This window comes from Ipomoea triloba, chromosome 7 (assembly GCF_003576645.1).
Source record: "Ipomoea triloba cultivar NCNSP0323 chromosome 7, ASM357664v1".
Classification (NCBI taxonomy): domain Eukaryota; kingdom Viridiplantae; phylum Streptophyta; class Magnoliopsida; order Solanales; family Convolvulaceae; genus Ipomoea; species Ipomoea triloba.
This window is the reverse complement of record NC_044922.1, coordinates 22,152,024-22,170,099: the sequence shown is the minus strand read 5'-3', so window position 1 is coordinate 22,170,099 and position 18,076 is coordinate 22,152,024. Positions and strand designations below refer to the sequence as shown.

The 18,076-nt window shown below is 38.7% G+C and overlaps 3 protein-coding genes across 3 annotated transcripts; 2 read left to right on the top strand and 1 right to left on the bottom strand.

Moving 5' to 3' along the window:
• Positions 1-502: 502 nt before the first annotated feature.
• Positions 503-4,981, top strand: LOC116024771 (mitochondrial import receptor subunit TOM40-1-like). The gene is made up of 11 exons (XM_031265762.1): positions 503-848; positions 1,437-1,518; positions 1,639-1,738; positions 1,822-1,917; positions 2,028-2,078; positions 2,277-2,342; positions 2,576-2,677; positions 3,433-3,501; positions 3,575-3,658; positions 4,353-4,448; positions 4,609-4,981. The coding sequence occupies exons 1-11, from the start codon at positions 710-712 to the stop codon at positions 4,663-4,665; spliced, it is 942 nt and encodes a 313-aa protein (XP_031121622.1). The 5' UTR covers positions 503-709; the 3' UTR covers positions 4,666-4,981.
• Positions 4,982-6,925: 1,944 nt separating this feature from the next.
• LOC116026350 (ubiquitin carboxyl-terminal hydrolase 2) lies at positions 6,926-9,466 on the bottom strand. The gene is made up of 6 exons (XM_031267841.1): positions 9,315-9,466; positions 8,984-9,029; positions 8,646-8,692; positions 8,221-8,267; positions 7,965-8,067; positions 6,926-7,870 (listed from the first exon to the last, which is right to left on the bottom strand). The coding sequence occupies exons 2-6, from the start codon at positions 9,012-9,014 to the stop codon at positions 7,097-7,099; spliced, it is 1,002 nt and encodes a 333-aa protein (XP_031123701.1). The 5' UTR covers positions 9,015-9,029; positions 9,315-9,466; the 3' UTR covers positions 6,926-7,096.
• Positions 9,467-10,995: 1,529 nt separating this feature from the next.
• On the top strand, positions 10,996-11,757 carry LOC116024340. The gene has a single exon (XM_031265235.1). It carries the CDS (start codon positions 10,996-10,998, stop codon positions 11,755-11,757), a length of 762 nt encoding a protein of 253 aa, XP_031121095.1.
• Positions 11,758-18,076: the final 6,319 nt, after the last annotated feature.

Genomic DNA, 18,076 nt, shown 5'->3' with positions numbered 1-18,076 from the left:
AAAGGAAAAATGAATATAAAAGTGCCAAACGTCGACAATTTATTTCTGTTTGACGACTATGAATGCATGATTGCCTTTAAAACAAAGACTAAAATATCTAGATGTAGACCTTCAAGACTCAGGTGACAAGAGAAGTCATTGGCCACATTCGTTTTCTCTAAGATAAATGTGATTATTCTTCATCTGAGACTCAGACATATGAACCTTTGGGTCTCAAAACAACTAAGGTGGTGTAGGCGGCGAATGGAAGACAATCACAGTTATCTCCATTCAACACTTTTAGTTTTTGTTTATTTATTTATTGTTTTTTTTTTCAAAATTGTATAATTTTGTGCCAAGTGAACATCACATTTGAAAAAGTATATATACTTGAAAAGTCATATCAATGTGAAATCAACAATTTGATGAATAAATAACTCTAGAACTCAATAGCAAATGAGTATCATCAAAATTAATGAAAATGAAACGAATACGGACCGGGTTTTAATTGCACAGGCAGGTTTAAGGGGGTTTTTGAGTTCTTTTCGAAAGGGTTTTTCTGGTCAGTCACCGAGTCACTGAAGTCTCCTTCTTTTTGTTTTGGTTTTTAATTTTTTTGGGTTGTGAGTAGCCGCAGTCTGAAGGAGAAGAAAATCGACAATTTCTTCTTCTTCTTCTTCTTCTTCACGATCAAGCTTCTATCTGTTCACTAGGTCAGATCGAACCAGAAATGGCCACCCTCGTCCCACCTCATTCCGGCACCGTTCCACCAACCGATCCAAAGGCGGCGCCCACCCAACCGGAAAAGGTGGACTACATGAATCTGCCTTGTCCCATTCCCTATGAAGAAATCCAACGCGAAGCTCTCAGTCAGTATTTCGCTACTCTTCCCCACCTTTCACATTCCTATTTTTATATTTTGCCTGATTTTTGAACTTCTTTTATACTGTAATCTATCTGGATTTCAGGGAGCCTGATGCTTAGCAAAACATGGAATGCTACTATGAATATGCTTTTTTAAAAATTGCTTTCTTGTTATTTTTTGATAAGTTTTAATTTAATCTTGTTTTCTCTACAATCTCCTATGAATATGCTTGAATTTTTTATTTTTTTTAACTATCTAAATGGTATAAAAATTAAAACCGTCCGTGCATTATACGTTAGAAGCGTGAAGTATGTAAATGGAGCATTACTAAGTGCTTAACATTAATTTTTTGGTGTGCAAGTCATAGTGATGTTTTTTTTGTTGTAAATCAGATGAATAATATTTTATCTAAGACAATAAATGGCACATTTTTGTTGACTCTTTAATATCAGTGTTAAAAGAATGCTGTTTCTGAAATAATGCAAAGTAGTTATTTCATGCTCCACTCTAGAAGTTTTTGATATTTGAGATTGGGTTTTGAATCATCGAGTTTTACAGTATTGATTTCATTTGCTTGTTTCTCTTTTGGCAGTGTCATTGAAGCCAGAACTTTTCGAAGGGATGCGCTTTGATTTTACGAAAGGACTAAACCAGAGATTTTCACTCAGTCATAGGTACCTTTATTCTTCTCTAATGCAACTTGTTAAATTTAATGCTGACTTTATTTTCTCAAGGGAAGGAAAACTGCTGTAATGTATTTGATTTTGATTGTTTCTCTTTTGCTATTTCATCAGTGTGTTCATGGGGCCCACTGAAATTCCTTCTCAGTCTACTGAAACAATTAAAATACCGACTGCTAACTATGAGTTTGGTGCAAACTATATAGACCCAAAGGTTTGTAGGTTGGATAGTCGTTTCTTAAATATCTGGAGTTCTTGCAATAAACTAATTCTGGGTATAATGCCTGTTTGTTACAGTTGATGCTTTTTGGGCGGCTGATGACAGATGGAAGGCTAAATGCTAGGCTCAAGTGTGATTTGTCTGAAAACCTTTCTCTGAAAGCTAACGGTCAAGTAAATATATGATATTTGAAATTGGATCTAATCCTTTTATAAGTGATTAATACTGTTGCTTGAGTTTTATCTGACAAGATTATCCCATTAACTCCTATTCTCCTTACCAGCTTACAAGTGAGCCACACATGTCACATGGCATGGTCAATTTTGATTACAAGGTGACCCTATCTGTTCTCAATTATTTCATGCATTCTTCTGAATATACTTCAGCTTCCATGATACTGTCACATATATCCCCTGATTTGTCATCGCACATACTCTGAAAAAATTTATTAATGCTTTTAATCTGTTTGACCTAGATTTGGCCAACTCAATGTGATAATGGGTTTCTGAGTTTGTCATTGTTATATGCACAGGGGAAAGACTATAGGTCTCAGTTTCAACTAGGTAGTGGTGCATTGCTTGGAGCGAGTTACATCCAGGTAAATAATCATCAAGCACATCATGCTTACTGAAGTGTAAAAGAAATTGATTGTGATTATCAGCCCAAAATTTTTGAAATCTCTTAAGACGGAACTAGAATTACACATTTCTTTGTTTATTTGTTAACATTCATGATTGGTTGTCTACAGATTTGTTTAGTTCTTTAAATTCATTGTTAATTGCCTATTCTTAATGATGTATTTCTTTGTTTGACTTTAATACTCTTTTGCAGAGTGTGACTCCATATTTATCTCTGGGTGGTGAAGTATTCTGGGCTGGCCAGCATCGTAAATCTGGCATTGGCTATGTTGCTCGGTATAACACAGACAAGATGGTAATGTGATGTTCTTAAAGTGATCTGTTCAATTGTAATTACGTGCCATGATTCTCTGGTTTAGCCAATAATGTCAGGTTGTCTGAGGATGCAGCAAATTTAGTACTAAATTTCCCATGCTCTCCACAATGATGATTAATCTGCAAACATAAGAGCTTACATTGATTTTGATACATCTATTTATCATTTACCGTTGACACACTGATAATTAAATTAAATTGGTATTTTTGGGGGTAAATTTCAGTTGATTTTACTTGAAGCAATCACCTAGATAATTCAGATGCTTTAGACAAAGACAACTGTGAAATTGGATGATGGAAATGTTAGATGATTTTTATGGAAAACAAATGAGGCCTTTACCATACTAGACCCTCGATTTATTTCTTTTGTGACTTTTTAGTTACTAGGTTAAACTTTGTCTGTAAATGTCTTCCATAGTTCTATCCTATTTTATTCTTGGTCACAATCAAGAGATCAATTTGATTTGCAGTAACTTGACAAGTAATCATTAGAAATGTGCTTGTCAGAATTGGTTTTTTTTCGTCCTATATACAAAACTTAATAAAATATATGAACTGAATATTGTTTGAAGTGTATGAAATTAAGTTTTTCTGGTTTCCCTTTGCATATGTACAGGGAAGAGGTTACAGGTTTTTTCATCGATGTTTATATTTGGTTTTATTTTCTCAGTCTTTCTGGCTAATATTGCTAATTCATCCGTTAATACCTAATATTGTTTGCCATAATGCCTGCAGGTTGCTGCAGGTCAGGTTGCTAGCACTGGAATAGTTGCACTCAGTTATGTTCAGAAAGTTTCCGAAAAGGTAAACAAGTTACCTCTTTTATAGATGTTTATGTTTTATCTTGCACTTTTTAAAAACTTTTTCTCCCCTTTAGGTTTCTTTAGCATCAGACTTCATGTACAACTACCTCTCGAGAGATGTTACAGCCAGCTTTGGTTATGATTATATTCTTCGACAGGTAATTTCTGCTGTCAATATATATATTTACACATACAACCTTGATTGATGATGTGCTGGGCAATTTTTTCTTTTATGGTTCAGTGGCTTTTTCTACAAGTCCTAGTTTGTGGTGAATTTTTCATAGTGTGATATAAACTTCAATGTAGAAGTATCAGGAAATATGAACTCTGAAATTTATTGTAGAGGTAAAGTATAACCTGCAAGTTTATTCTTTGCAAAGAAGCATGCATGAATCTAGCGAAGTCTACAAGCATAAAAGGTCCTCTTTTTCCACTGAGTTTAGCCCATTTAGGGAAAAAAATTGTGAGAAAATATGCAAGAGCTTTTAAGTTCAATCTGTTTAATGAGCTTAAAGGTGTACCAGGTTGGCTCTTGCAATTGTGCTAAGTTTCCTTTGTCCAAGTGAATTTAGAAGATATGGCAGCCTTGAAAGAATTAACTTCTATCTATGTGCTACTAATATTTGCTTAACTAAATGTTTTGAAAGACAAATATAAGAAACTATCATAAAATAATGGAAACATGAGTAGAACTATTGGGTTCTCAATATCATTAGGCTTCATCCAGAAAGACTACTGCTATTGCCTTGTATTGCATTAGACATGGTTGTTGTTTTAGTTTGATATTCTCAACATGCATTTAACACTTTCAAGTTCCTCAAATCTGCAATGGGTTTTTGGCTTTGATGGCAGTGCCGTCTTAGAGGGAAAATTGATTCCAACGGCTGCGTTGCTGCTTTCCTAGAAGAGCGATTGAACATGGGCCTTAATTTTATTCTCTCTGCTGAGGTAATCTTACCTTGCCTTAACCATATTCTTATGACCAGTACTATTATGAGGATTAATAACGTTAAACGGAGATGATCCTTTTGTCCCCCCATGCCAACATTCTCTTGGCATGGATCTTTTAGATAATATTCTGACGTGTTCCTTGAATATGCTGGTGCAGGTTGATCACAAAAAGAAAGACTACAAGTTCGGGTTCGGGCTTACAGTTGGAGAATAATAGAATGGGAAGCATTTAGACATTTCATGTTGAATGGTGGAATCATCTTTGTTTGCTTAATGATTGTTTTCCCTATTTTGCTCATTAAAAATTTAGGCAACAGTTTTGTACTTTTGTATAAATTGTCACCATTGATGAGATGACACACAGGTGACAGACAGGCTGCTGCAACTATAGCTCTAGCCTCTAGGAGAGGTTGATTTTGCAGTTTGGAGAAATTGATTTACTACTTAGATGCCAATTTGTAGCTGTAGAGCTCTTCACATTCAAAAGAACTTCCAAATTTCTCATCATAAACTCTCTCTTGCATCACTAATTCACTAGTTGTCTTCCTTTACCTTGATCTGTATTTCTTTCGATATCACTATTTCATGAGTTTACTAAAAGGCAATTGTACCTCCTTGCTAATACCAGGTTTTCAATATCTGTAACACTTGCACCAATTCATGGAATAGAAAATCTACCAAATAATAGAATATGCATATTTTGTGAAATATTATTCTTGAGTTAATGCCATATGAGGTCTTATGAGTATAGTAGTTTTGCAACATTTAGTTTTAAACTTTCAAATTGAGTAAACTGTGGTCTTTTTACTTTCAAAATGTTACCATTCATGGTCCAAGTTAACTATACATGGTCTTTCAACTTTCAAAATTTAATTAGTCGTGATACTCTTATAAAAGCAATGGGTAGTTAAAATTTGATAGTTAAAGGACTATCAGTGGTTAACTTGGACAATAGATGGTAACATTTTGAAAATCGAAAGACCACGAGTGGCCAATTTGAAAGTTTAGGATTAAATGTGGTAAAACCATTATACTTGGATGATTTCAGATGGTATTAATTCATATTATTCCATTCTCTGACCATTTTGTGATTTAAAAAAAAAATGGTATGGGTACAATTGAGGGAGAGGGAGCGATGGAATTTGATAGTATGTATATAGTAATTTATTACTAAACTATATTTTGGATTATCTAAAGGTTTGCTTAATTGCTTAGCTATTTCAAGATTTATAAGAGAATACTCTTCTTTCTCATTTTATGTTTGGGTTAATTAATGAAATATTTTTGTCGCTTAAGAGAGGTCGGGAGTTCGAACTCCCTCTTGTATGGAAAAACCAATCTGGCTAGCACTTTGCCCCTGAATTAGGCCGGCCCGGTACGAATGGGGATTAGTCTGAATATGGTACGGGCTTAAAGGTGCCTCCTACAGTTAGGGCCTGCTTAGGATACTCCATGGTCTAACCAAAAAAAATTAATGAATTATTTTTTATAATATTTTTTTCGTTGTGTTTGATTCAGTTACCAAAGTTTGAATGAAATTATTTTTAATTCAAACTTTTATAATATTAAATTTATTATTATTAATAATATATATATATATATATATATATATATATATATATATATATGATCGCGTTCAGGTGCGTACTGGCCGCCTAGGAGAGAACTGCGGATGGATCACAGCGCGCCACGTGTCCGGAATGTAGTTGCACCTAACGTTATAACTAGGTGCACGTAATGTTATAACTAGGTGCACATAGATTGCACCCAGGTACATGAATATTAACAAGGTAAATTAATTGCATTTGTAAGTGAAAGTATTTGCAAAAATAGGTGCATGAATGTTAACGAGATAAATTACTTGCACTTGTAAATGAAATTAGGTGCACTTGTAAGTGAAACTAGGTGCACTTATAAGTGAAACTAGGTGCACTTGGTGAAACTAGGTGCATCAAAGTTCCAGTTATTTACGAAAATGCCACCGTGTCATTTTTTAAAAATTGTATCTGATTCGTTGATCTGGATACGTGGACGGCTGTGAAGCGTTCTCATTTCTTACCTGGGCGACAGTTCGCATGGGAGTGCATCCTTATATATATATATATATATATATATATATATATATATATATATATATATANTATATATATATATATATATATATATATATATATATATATATATATATATATATATATATATATATATATATATATATATATATATATATATATATATATATATAACATTAAAAGTATTATTAAACACAAAAAATTAAATTTAAAAATAATTAAAAAAAACTATTATTAAAAAGGACAGAATAAGTAATTAGTTTAACCAATAAATATGATAGATAAAATAAAATAGGAGTACTTAATTGTGTTTGTACATAAAATTTATATATTTAGAAAATGTATTAAGATAATGATTATATTATTAAAATTTAAAAAATATTAAAGAAAATAACCAAACCATTGGATCAAGATGCAGAATTTCATTGTAAGTTAATAAAATACGTGTTCTAATATAAGAAAATCATGGGTGCTTTAAGCAAACCTTGGGGTGGTTAAATAACAGTATAGATAATACAATTCAGCAACCAAGATTGTTGTCTAATAAAGTCGAGTGTACATTTCTCTTTTCACCTAGGATTTGCTAGCTTTTTGTTTGGCCTTCTCTATGAGAGGTCTCAACTGCTTCTTTTCAGCAAGAATCTTGAGGAAGTTGAACAGGAAGGGGATGTAGTTGTGCTTTCGGCGAATGTTTTCCGTTTTCCATTTCTTGAACTTCTCTTCCTCCATCAATATCTTCTCGGTGGCCGCTTCAATCCCAGAATTCACTTCCGTTAGTGATTTATTCAGAGCTTCCACGTTGCTGCTATCGACCAGCCTCTCCGACTGTAAAGTAGCGAGTTGCTGCAGGATGCGTTCCCTTTTCCTTTGAAGCTCCTTTAGCTCGGCTGTATACATGTCTTTCCTGTTCTTTATTACGGCCATCAGGTTGAACCTAATTTCATTTCTCGAGTACTTTTCGATGCGTTCCTGAATCACTGGCTGCACCAAACGCAACCAATCTATGTCATTGTTCCCACCAGGGCACGGACCGAGGCTGATGGGACCTTCTTTCAATCCATCAAGCTCATACAGTATACCCTCAACGGGTATGTAGCTTATGAAATGATAGACATCGTCATCTTTCCCGGCAGCTCTCTGCTCCTCGGGAACAAATGGCTCTGGTCTTGCAAAGCTATTATGGGCACCTCGAATTGGTTCACTGTTATTGATAGCTAAACCTTTAAGCTCTGGTGGGAAGTTCTTTGTGAATTCTTTCAACTGTGCTAGTTCTGGGCCAATGTCAATATCTGGGCTGTTCAGAAGAATAGACAGGATTGCTTGGGTAGCACACGCATTATTGATAACCTGAGATTATACAAATGATGATCAAGTAAGATACTGCTTCACTATCTATTTATTCCATAGAAGTAAATCATGTACTAATGTACTAAAATCTGACCTGGCTAGCAAAGAACAAGTTAGGACTGGGATCCTTAATCACAAGACGGTCATCTTTTTCATCAGGTCGCCACTTGAAAAGAAATATTAATCCATAGATTGGCCTGTTTAACCAGGATGTAATTATGATTTAAAAAATAAATAAATAAAAATAAAAATAAAAAGTAGCTATCACATAAAGTAAGCAAGTAGCAGCATGGCCAGCAAATAGATTAATGCCAAAATCTCATAAACAAAGCGCAACTACATGAATTCACCTAAGGTCGTTGAGAGCGTCAAGATCCAGTGAATACAATTCCTCAACCTGTTTGAAGAGCACAATGATGTAAGAATAACTGTTGAATGTAAAACGGCCAACAATCAATAATTCCAAAACCATGGGTCTAAGAAACATAAAAATATGTAGACAACTTTAAAATGAGAATGGAGTATAAATAAAGGAACCGAGGCCATGTTAAGAGCCCATCCAGTAAATACTCCATAAAGTTTATCACTTTACTGTAAACAATTACCAATCAATTTCAAGAAAGCCAGTACCACATGACTACAGATGGTTAGCAAAAATGATTAGGGAAGCAGCTTTAAGCACTTAAACTATGATTTGAATCAAGCTACTAGAAGAGAGAAAGAAGAGGGAAAAATTATGTTATTATGGAAAGCGGTGTCAAAAAACAAAGGTTACCTGCACTCCCTTTACTTGCATTTGCTGAATAAGCTCAGTGAAAACCCCTGAAACAGGACAGACATCTTAATATTCAGATACCGATATCTTCAACAGAGTTGCAACAAACCCAAATATGCAGTAGTAATTAATTGCAACTATAGCTTGAAGCAAATCATATATACATAGCAGCATTCAGTACTGAAATACATTTAAACAGTGAGATAAAACTATACAGAAAGCATCATCATTCAAACTAGACTAGTGCATCTTAATATAAGAATTATAAATAAATAAATAAATAACACTAGCATCCATACCACCAAAATATCAAAAAATTTGGGCCAGTAAGAACATACCGGGATCTGATTCGATGGTGCACCACGACATGATGAATGATCTTTACTGCGATAAAGAATAATATATACATTAAGAATGTACGCATCATTACAGTACAACAAACGGAGTAATTGACGGTATGAAAAGTGTAATCCCTGATAAAAACTGAAACCTTAATATCCGCACAAATTATATCAATTTCAAACCCTATGAATTCCGAGAGAAAATTTTTTGAAAAACACAAAACTAGAGCTGATTAATCCCAATTTTGTTTGGTATCCTATCTTGCGATAATTGATAGCTCACTCAGGAGCCTAGTAAATCTAAAGCAGCTTTTACACGTGGTCGTACCGTAAGCAGAAGATAAGCGGCGGAAAAAGGAGGACGGCCGGCAGAAGGTGGGACGCGGCGGCCGGTACGGAGACTTGAGAGATATATCTGGATTTCGCGGTGGAGCAGTGGTTAATGTCGGTATTTCGAACAGTATTTTAAGGGAGTTTTGACTGTATTGATTTATGGGCAAGGCCTAGGGTTGCAGCTAACGGGCCGAAAAGCAATATGTATTAGTCACTATATTTTTTGGGCCTTTGGATAACTTATTGGCAAATTATGCCATGGACCCAGGTCCACCTTGCAAGTGGACCTGGGTCCAATACGACGCCGTTTCATTATTTAAAAAAAAAAAAATTACTAAACATATAGTCCTGAAATGCGTGAATATGGAGGTTTTAAATTGTGAATATGGAGTATAGAATTTGTGAATGTAGAGTTATGAATGTCTGAATCTATAGTAGAGTTAACAGAGTTCTAGCAGCCCTGAAATGTGTGAATGTGGAGGTTTCAAATTGTGAATATGGAGTATAGAATTTGTGAATGTAGAGTTATGAATGTGTGAATCTGTAGTAGAGTTAACCGAGTTCTAGCAACTTGTAGCCCTGTAATGTGTGAATGTGGAGTTCCCAAGTTGTGAACATTGAGTATAGGACCTGTGAACAGTGTTGCAAAAATCCCACCTAGGCGCCGATTAATCCCCGCCTAGGCGCTAGGCACTGGTCGACCGCCTAGCGTATCACATTAAATGGTGGTCTAGGTGGCTGGCTGGCTAGGCGACCGCCTAGGCCGCCTAAGCTCCGCCTAGGCCGCTAAAGCACCGCCTAGGCCGCTTAGGCGCTGACCGCCTAGGCGTCGACTAGACCGACTAGGCACCGACTAGGCATTTTAGTCGGTCGATTAACTATTGTTCTTTTTTTTAATGGGTTATTTCACTCAAAACAACATCATTTTGAGCGAAATAATCTTAAATTGTAAATATTTTTTAGGTTAATATTTAATATTTTAGTATTAACTATTAAAGTATTATATAATTTATAATTATTAGTCTTTAAAAAATTAAAATACTTAAACAAATTTAAAAAAAATAAAATAAAATAAAAAATACACAGACGCCTAGGCGCCGATTAATCCCTGGCTAGGCGTCCTAGGCGCTAGGCGCTCCCTGAGCGCCTAGGGAGCGCCTAGCGATTTTTTCAACCATGCCTGTGAATATACAGTTTTGAATGTGTGAATGCATAACAGTGGTAATATAGTTACTAAACATATAGCCCTGTAATGTGTGAATGTAGGGTTTTCAAATTGTAAATATGGAGTATAGGGTCTGTGAATGTAGAGTTTGTGTTCTGTTGCGATGAGGAGCTATTAACGCCGTTAATTTTTTTTATTTTTTTTTATAAAAAAATTGTGAAACAGCATCGTATTGGACCCAGGCCCACCTTGCAAGGTGGACCTGGGTCCACGGCATAACAACTGTAACTTATTGGCCTTTGTTACTATTCAAATTTGGCAATACCAAACAATCATTATACTATTAACCATGATCTATTTTACGATAGACTATTGACACAAGGTTCATTACTATATTGAATGTTCACTTCATGCTACTTTGTGGAAAAGCGAATGAATAAGGAATGCTCTCAACGTCTCTAGGGTTCCTTGGCTAAGTTTGGTAAGTTTCCCGCGTTCGGCTGGTTTCGGCATGGAACCTGAGGCGGTGCCTCCGCCGATCGCTGACGAAGGATCGACTGGGGGAGCGGAAGGTGGTCCTAGAACGGTGAAAAGGTTTAAGCATCTCAAACGCTCGTTTGTGGAAGTTGCGGCAGACTCCCCCTCCTTCGTGGAGGAGGTTCCGGTGCAGTGTGAGGACGTGAACTGGTTTGAAGAAGACATTGTTGTTGATTCCGACAAAGAAGATGAGCCCAGCGAGAGAGATGATGGGATTCCGGTGGTGAGGTTCTCTAAGAAAGTCAGGGAGGATCTTATCAAGCCATGGAGAAACGCTCTTTTGGTGAAATATCTAGGAAAACCTGTGGCGTTTACCCTCTTCCAGCAACGTTTGCTTCGGTTATGGAATTTGACAAGCAAAGTCGATTTTATCGACGTGGGTTCGAGGTGGTTCATCATCCAATGTCAACTCCAATCAGACTGTATGCATGTGCTTACAGATGGGCCATGGAAACTGTTTGATCAGTATGTTGTTGCCCAAAGGTGGAAGCCGAAGTTTGACGCCGCCAAGGCGAAGGTGGAAAGGATAGTTGTCTGGGTCCGGGTTCCGGGTCTCCCAATCGAATATTTCAGAGAGGATGCGATCAAAGAGATTTTGGCGACGATGGGTACACCCCTGAAACTGGACATGACTACGGCTGGTGTTCAGAAGGGTAAGTTCGCGAGGGGCGCGGTGGAGATCGATCTGACGAAGCCGTTAGTGGCAGTGGTGATGGTTGACGACCAACCCCGATAGGTGGAGTTTGAAGGTCTTCACGCCCATCTGCTTCAACTGTGGAAAGGTTGGACATCGATCTAGAACGTGCCAAAAGAAAAATAGCGCTGCTAATATGGCGCAGGGGACTCCGCAAGCAGAGGGAGCGACTGATCATATGCATGTGGAAGAAACTTAGGCCCCTACGCCCATCGCCAAACATGGCGCTTGGATGATCGTTAATCGAAAGTCAAAACGGTCGGATAGTGGACCTGCGAAATCTATAGGTAAAATGAAAGGGGAGACTAAACATAACCAGAAAACTCAAAATTCTTCTCAAAAGAACCAGAACCAGCGCTCTAATGGCAATCAGTTCGGCGTTCTGGCGGAAGGGACTGAAGCGGTTAATGAGGACAACAGAAATAGAACTAGGAAAAACAAAGGTAAGGTCCCTTTGTACAGCGAATCACAAACTAATACTGGTCATTTTTCCTTGTAGGGTCACGCTAAGCATAATTCCAAGAATTTAGAGCTGGCCAGTGCATCCTTCCTTCCATTGACGAACCACTTTGACCCTCGGCGGAGCAGCAGACCTAAGGGGGGTGGCCAGGCTCATGGACGTGGAGGTAACAAGCGAGGAGGCCGTGGAGGGCGTACAAATGGCTCAGAGTTTCGCATGACTGAGACTTAGCTGAATCAAAGTATGGCCGCAGGGGTGTTCCAATTTGGTGGAGTCCCTACACCCTCCGGCCCACGGCTGCACGACACTCAGGGCCATAATGGGAAGGGCGTCGGTGATGGTTCGCAGAATAACGGTCAGGGTGCTGGCCAGACGTCGCTTATGGGAGGCGGTGATAATACCCCCTTGCCCTTGTCTAGTTTCCAATGATTGTTATCTCCTGGAATTGCAGGGGCGTTGTGAGCGGTGACACGAGGAGGCATGCCAGGGAACTCCTTAAGTTGCTGGGTGTGGGAGCAGTTTGCTTCCTTGAGACAAAATCAAGTAAAACTGACAGGCTACTTAAGATGGCAGATAGTTTGGGTTTTACTTCTTCTTTCATGGTGGACCCAATGGGGTTTTCAGGTGGTCTCTTAGTCATTTGGAACAAAGAGCGTCTCCCGCTCACAATTGTTGGTTCTAATTCTCAAGCAATTTACACCATGGTGCCTGATTGCTTTGGGGTGCACACTCGTTTTTCATTTGCTTACGTTAAGCCTAACCGGAGGGCTAAAGAAATCTTCTGGAATAGCTGTAAGGATTACGCCTGTTCCTTCCAAGACCCTTGGGTCATGATTGGCGATTTTAATGATATCACAAGACCAGCAGACTAATGGGGTATTGGAGAGGTGATCCCAAGTGTGGTAGACAGATTCCTGGAATCAATGAACGATTGTTGGCTCATGGATCTTAGCACTGGTGGCATGCGTTTTTCTTGGTTTAGGAAGATTGGTGACAAGGTGCAACTAAGACGGAAATTGATAGGGTATTGTGGAATATCGAAGCTCAATTGCGTTTCCCGGAAGGGAAGGCCCATATTCTTCCTCGAACTCACTCGGATCATCAGCTAATCCAATTCACTAGTGTCGCTAGTACACCACCTCCGAGAGAGCAGAGACCTTTTCGATTCGAGGCGGCTTGGCTGTTGCGGGAGGATTACCATCACTTATGGATGCAGGCGTGGAATTCCTAGGCTGGCAGCACCATAGGCGCTATTGGAGAGGTTACTAGGCTTTCTAAAGATTGGAACCATAATAATTTTGGGAATATGTTTTACAGGAAAAGGAAGCTGCAGGCTAGGATTGTGGGTGTTCAATCCGCCCTTACTTTTGGGATGGATAGGAGGCTTCTTGAGCTTGAAACGAAGTTGACTACGAAACTGAACGACGTACTCAAACAAGAGGAGGTTTTTTGGTTTCAAAAATCTCGTAAAGACTGGATCTAGGAGGGAGATAGGAATACTAGCTACTATCACCGCTCCACACTAATCAGGAGGAACCGGACTCGGGTGACTATGCTCAAAATTAATGGTGAGTGCACTTCCAATCCTCAAACCATTAGTGCCCACATTACTGATTATTTTAAACTGCTTTTTCACAGGGCCCAAGTGGATAATACGGTAACCTCGCCCATAGATTGTGGGCGCAGGATTAGCGACATTCAATCCAAGAGTCTGTTACGAAGGGCCTCTTGGAGAGAGGTCCGGCATGCGGTTTTCGCTAAGAAGCGGTTTGGGAGTTCAGGACCTGATGGTATTCAAGCGGCGTTCTACCAACAATACTAGGACATTGTGGGAGATTCAATCACTGAATTCGTGAACAATTCTCTAGCCTCAGGTTCGGTGCCGATTGGTGTTTTAGAAGCTTTTATCACGCTTATTCCCAAGAAAGACATATCCGAGAACGTAGGTGATTTTAGGCCCATTACCCTCTTAAATGTCGTCTTCAAAATTGTTTCGAAGGTGTTGGTGAACCGGATGAAACCCATTATGAAGAAAATTGTAAGTCCTTTCCAAAACAGTTTTCTCCCCTGGCGGTCTACTTTAGATAATATCATTCTGGTCCAAGAAATCGTTCATAGTATGGATAGGAAAAAGGGTAACAAAGGTTACATGCTCCTAAAGTTGGATATTCATAAAGCCTATGACAGTCTAGATTGGAGTTTTTTGGAAACCGTCCTCTCCAAAATGAACTTTCCGAGACGTCTTATCAACCTTATTCTGTTTTCTCTCAAAGAAAGCTCTATCTCGATCAATTAGAACGGTGGGAAGCTCCCTCCGTTTGGGGTAGGTAGGGGTGTTAGGCAAGGTGATCCCTTGGCTCCCTACCTTTTTATCTTGGTTATGGAAGTCCTTTCTTGGGCGATCCAAGAGCAAGTTAGAAAAAAAATTTGGCAGCCATTCACAGTAACTAGGGGAGGTACTGAGATCTCCCACTTATTCTTCGCTGACGACTTAATGCTCTTCGGAGAGGCTTCGGAGCAATAGTTACCGGTTATTCTTAGGTGGTCGACGAGTTCTCCAAACGATCAGGTTTGTCCATTAACTTTAATAAATCGGTTATTTATTGCTCTCCTAACACCAGTGACGGGCTAAAACGAAGGATTGGAGAGGTGGCTGGTATTCTGGTGACTGATAAAGTGGGGAAATACCTGGGATCCCTATTCTCCAAAAAAGGGTTTCCAAACACTACTTTGGGTATATATTAGAAAAAATGAAAAGAATGCTAGCGGGGTGGAAGAGGGATTCTCTTAGCCTGGCGGGTCGTAGGGTGCTAACTTAGTCGGCCTTAGCCACCGTTCCAGTTTATACCATGCAAGTCTAGCCCTGCCTAAAGGGATTCTTGATGAGGTTGACAGGACTTGTAGAAATTTCTTATGGGGCGACTCACCTGATAAACAAAAAAATCCATCTTGTCAATTGGAATGAGGTTTGCCAGCCGAAGCAAGTTGGTGGTTTAGGTCTGCGTAAGGCGATTCATTTTAATGAAGCTCTCCTTGCCAAACTTGCGTGGCAAATGACATCCTGACAAGCTTTGGATTAGGGTGATGAAAGACAAATATGTGAAAAATGGAGATTTTTTTCGGCCCCAGCCCCTCCAAACGGATCTTGGTCTTGGAAGAGCATTATTGGGGTCGGAACACTATCATCGCCAACGCATGCTGGAAGGTGGGAGATGGCCAGTCCATCAACATGTGGAAAGGTTGGTGGGTTGGCGCCAAACCCTTCATCTTTGATCAATCCATTGACACCCCGGAGGAGTTAATGTCGTCAAAGGTTAGTGACTTTATCTTACTCAACCGTACTTGGGACATTCCTAAGTTGCAGGAGATCCTCCCTGTGTTGGTGGTGGATTCCTTCCGTGCGATTCCCATCTCATTAAACGACCAGATTCAAGACTCAATAAGCTGGCCCAAGGGAGACTCAGGTACGTTCTCCGTAAAATCTACTTACTCTTGTGTCACAGGTTCAGACGATAATACAGAGGATTGGGCATGGATATGGAGAAAATCAAAGTTTTCATCTGGATCGCGTTGAAGGGGAAGCTGCTCACTGACTCCGAAAGAAACAGGAGGCACATGACGGACGCTGATCGTTGTCCTGCCTGTGACACGGAGGAGGAGGCCCTTAGACATCTCTTTTGGAATTGTGGTGTAGCAGTGATGGAAATTGGCTTTGGGAGTTCATGGTGAACATCGGTATTACCAATAGCTTCATGGCAGAGCTGTGGGACCTGAGGGAGGGTCTACGGCTCTGTCTTGAAAGGGCCATTCGCTGGGTCAATGTAGAAATGGACTCGAAGGCGGTTGTCCTCATTTAATGCTATATATATAGAGTGTCAGGGAACAGGTACCGTCTTTACGGCACGCGCGCCGCGTGGCGGGCATGCATGGGGCTATGGTTGGCCCTCTTCTCGCAGGCCAAGTGGAGTGGAAACGAGGGTAAGAGGCCCAAGGCCTAACGCTCAGGCCGACCATTGGCCCCGATCACCCGCTCAATTTTCCTCCAGCTCACGCGCTACAGGATAGACCGATAACTAACGACCGAATAGACTAGTCAACGAAGTCTGGTCAAAGGTATTAGACCGAGGAATAATCCCTATCAAACCTAGAGCAAATCAACAGGTGGTGCGGACTCGACCAATTTTAGAGCCCCAAGGCCCGAGCCCCCGGTGCTCCGCGCCTTGGTGTCCAAACTTGGGCCCAAGGCCAAGCCTTGAGGTCGACGCCTTAGGGATGTCCAAGGTCGAGCTCTTGAGCTCGGCCTCCGTGGCCTCATGGGTTGTTCGGAGCGTGCGTAATAGAGGCGTTAGACCTGGTCGAGGAGGTCTGAACTACCTCCCTTTTCACGCAGGATAAGTTGGAGCATAACTTAATATAAACGCACCATCTTTGTCTTATTGGGACATTATAACTTAATTCTTTGTAATAACCTTACACAAGTCTTAATGCAACTCTTGTCTCCGTGACACACATTTCTTGCCTGACATTCATTGTCCTTTATCTTTATACATTATCTTTTGATTATTGGGTTATTTGAATCAGACCACCCGAGTCAATATAATCCATCAACTAGAAAAATGTTTTCTTTCCCTCCTAAATTTCATCGCCAATATTTTCCCTCCTAATGTGGCATTCATTCATTGGGTATCATGAATTTGACCTTACCACTAATTCAAAATAAAAGATCATTACCAATTAGATGTTGTCACATCATGAGGGATGCATTGGAGGGAAAAAGTATTAGGGGTCTCTAGCATTACTTTTATTAGTATACTGAATATTTATTTTTTGTACATTGAATGTTCACGCTCTGAAAGTTCATTCTTTGTGTACTGAAGATTCATTTTAGGTATACTTTCAAAAAATGATAATTCATTTAAAAGTGAACATTCAATACACTAAAAATGATCATTTATCTGTGATCTATATTCTAATGTGGACCATGGTCTATAGTATAATTTGCCTATACCATTATACAGTGGACCATGGCTACATTACAAGGTAGAGTATTGATATACAAATTCATTTTTAGTAATTGAAGATTTATTCTTTGTACATTATAGATTCATTTTTTGAATGTTCATTTTTATGACTCAAATTATGTTGATCCGACACGTCACACGGATTGAGTCCCGTGAGACGGTCTCACATAAGTGTGACCCTCTAATTAATTATACCAATTGTTATGCCATGGACCATGATTCATATTGCATTGTGAACCCTGATACAAAAATTCTATAGCTTCAGTTAACACATCCTATACCTACAGTTAATTGTTTCTTACATGTAAACAAATAACTTGATAATTGCTGACACATAATATAATAGCTGTAAGCACAGAAACAGTCAACTGCATGTACAGAATGTATCAATTTCAAATATAGAATCTGAATGTTATTTTTGGACCAGGATCTACAATACAAGGTAGATCTTCATCCATGATATAATTTACCTAATTGTACATTGCGCACTATTTGACTACTTATACAACAAACCTGTAATAAGAGTCATTTATTAGAATTTAGAAATGGTCATAAAACATAAATAATTATACAACCAACTACACACACACACACACATATATATATAGTTTTCAAAAAAAAAAAAGAATATCTTGTGTGAGCCAATGACTTCAATTAAAAAAGTATTAATAAAAATTAAATTTATAATTATTATTATAAAAATTATATTTCATCCATTTAATCTCCTCTTTAAAAAAACAATATTTTTGATGAATAATGATGAATTGAATCCTCAGAACAAAATGGTGGACCCCAGTCCCCATGAACCAATGCAATCTTTCACTTGCTTTGCAAATCTTATCTTTCGGTCTACTTCTTCTCCTTTTTTTTTTTTTTTTTG

What these genes read in the sequence shown, in the direction of transcription:
- LOC116024340 (XM_031265235.1), top strand. Translation starts at nt 10,996, where the DNA reads ATGGAACCTGAGGCGGTGCCTCCGCCGATCGCTGACGAAGGATCGACT.
- LOC116024771 (XM_031265762.1), top strand. Translation starts at nt 710, where the DNA reads ATGGCCACCCTCGTCCCACCTCATTCCGGCACCGTTCCACCAACCGAT. An exon ending in TTGGAGCGAGTTACATCCAG is followed by an intron (nt 2,343 to 2,575) that starts GTAAATAATCAT and finishes ACTCTTTTGCAG; the next exon opens with AGTGTGACTCCATATTTATC. An exon ending in ATTTTATTCTCTCTGCTGAG is followed by an intron (nt 4,449 to 4,608) that starts GTAATCTTACCT and finishes ATGCTGGTGCAG; the next exon opens with GTTGATCACAAAAAGAAAGA.
- LOC116026350 (XM_031267841.1), bottom strand. Translation starts at nt 9,014, where the DNA reads ATGTCGTGGTGCACCATCGAATCAGATCCCG. An exon ending in TGCAAGTAAAGGGAGTGCAG is followed by an intron (nt 8,268 to 8,645) that starts GTAACCTTTGTT and finishes CTCTTCAAACAG; the next exon opens with GTTGAGGAATTGTATTCACT. An exon ending in GACGCTCTCAACGACCTTAG is followed by an intron (nt 8,068 to 8,220) that starts GTGAATTCATGT and finishes CTGGTTAAACAG; the next exon opens with GCCAATCTATGGATTAATAT.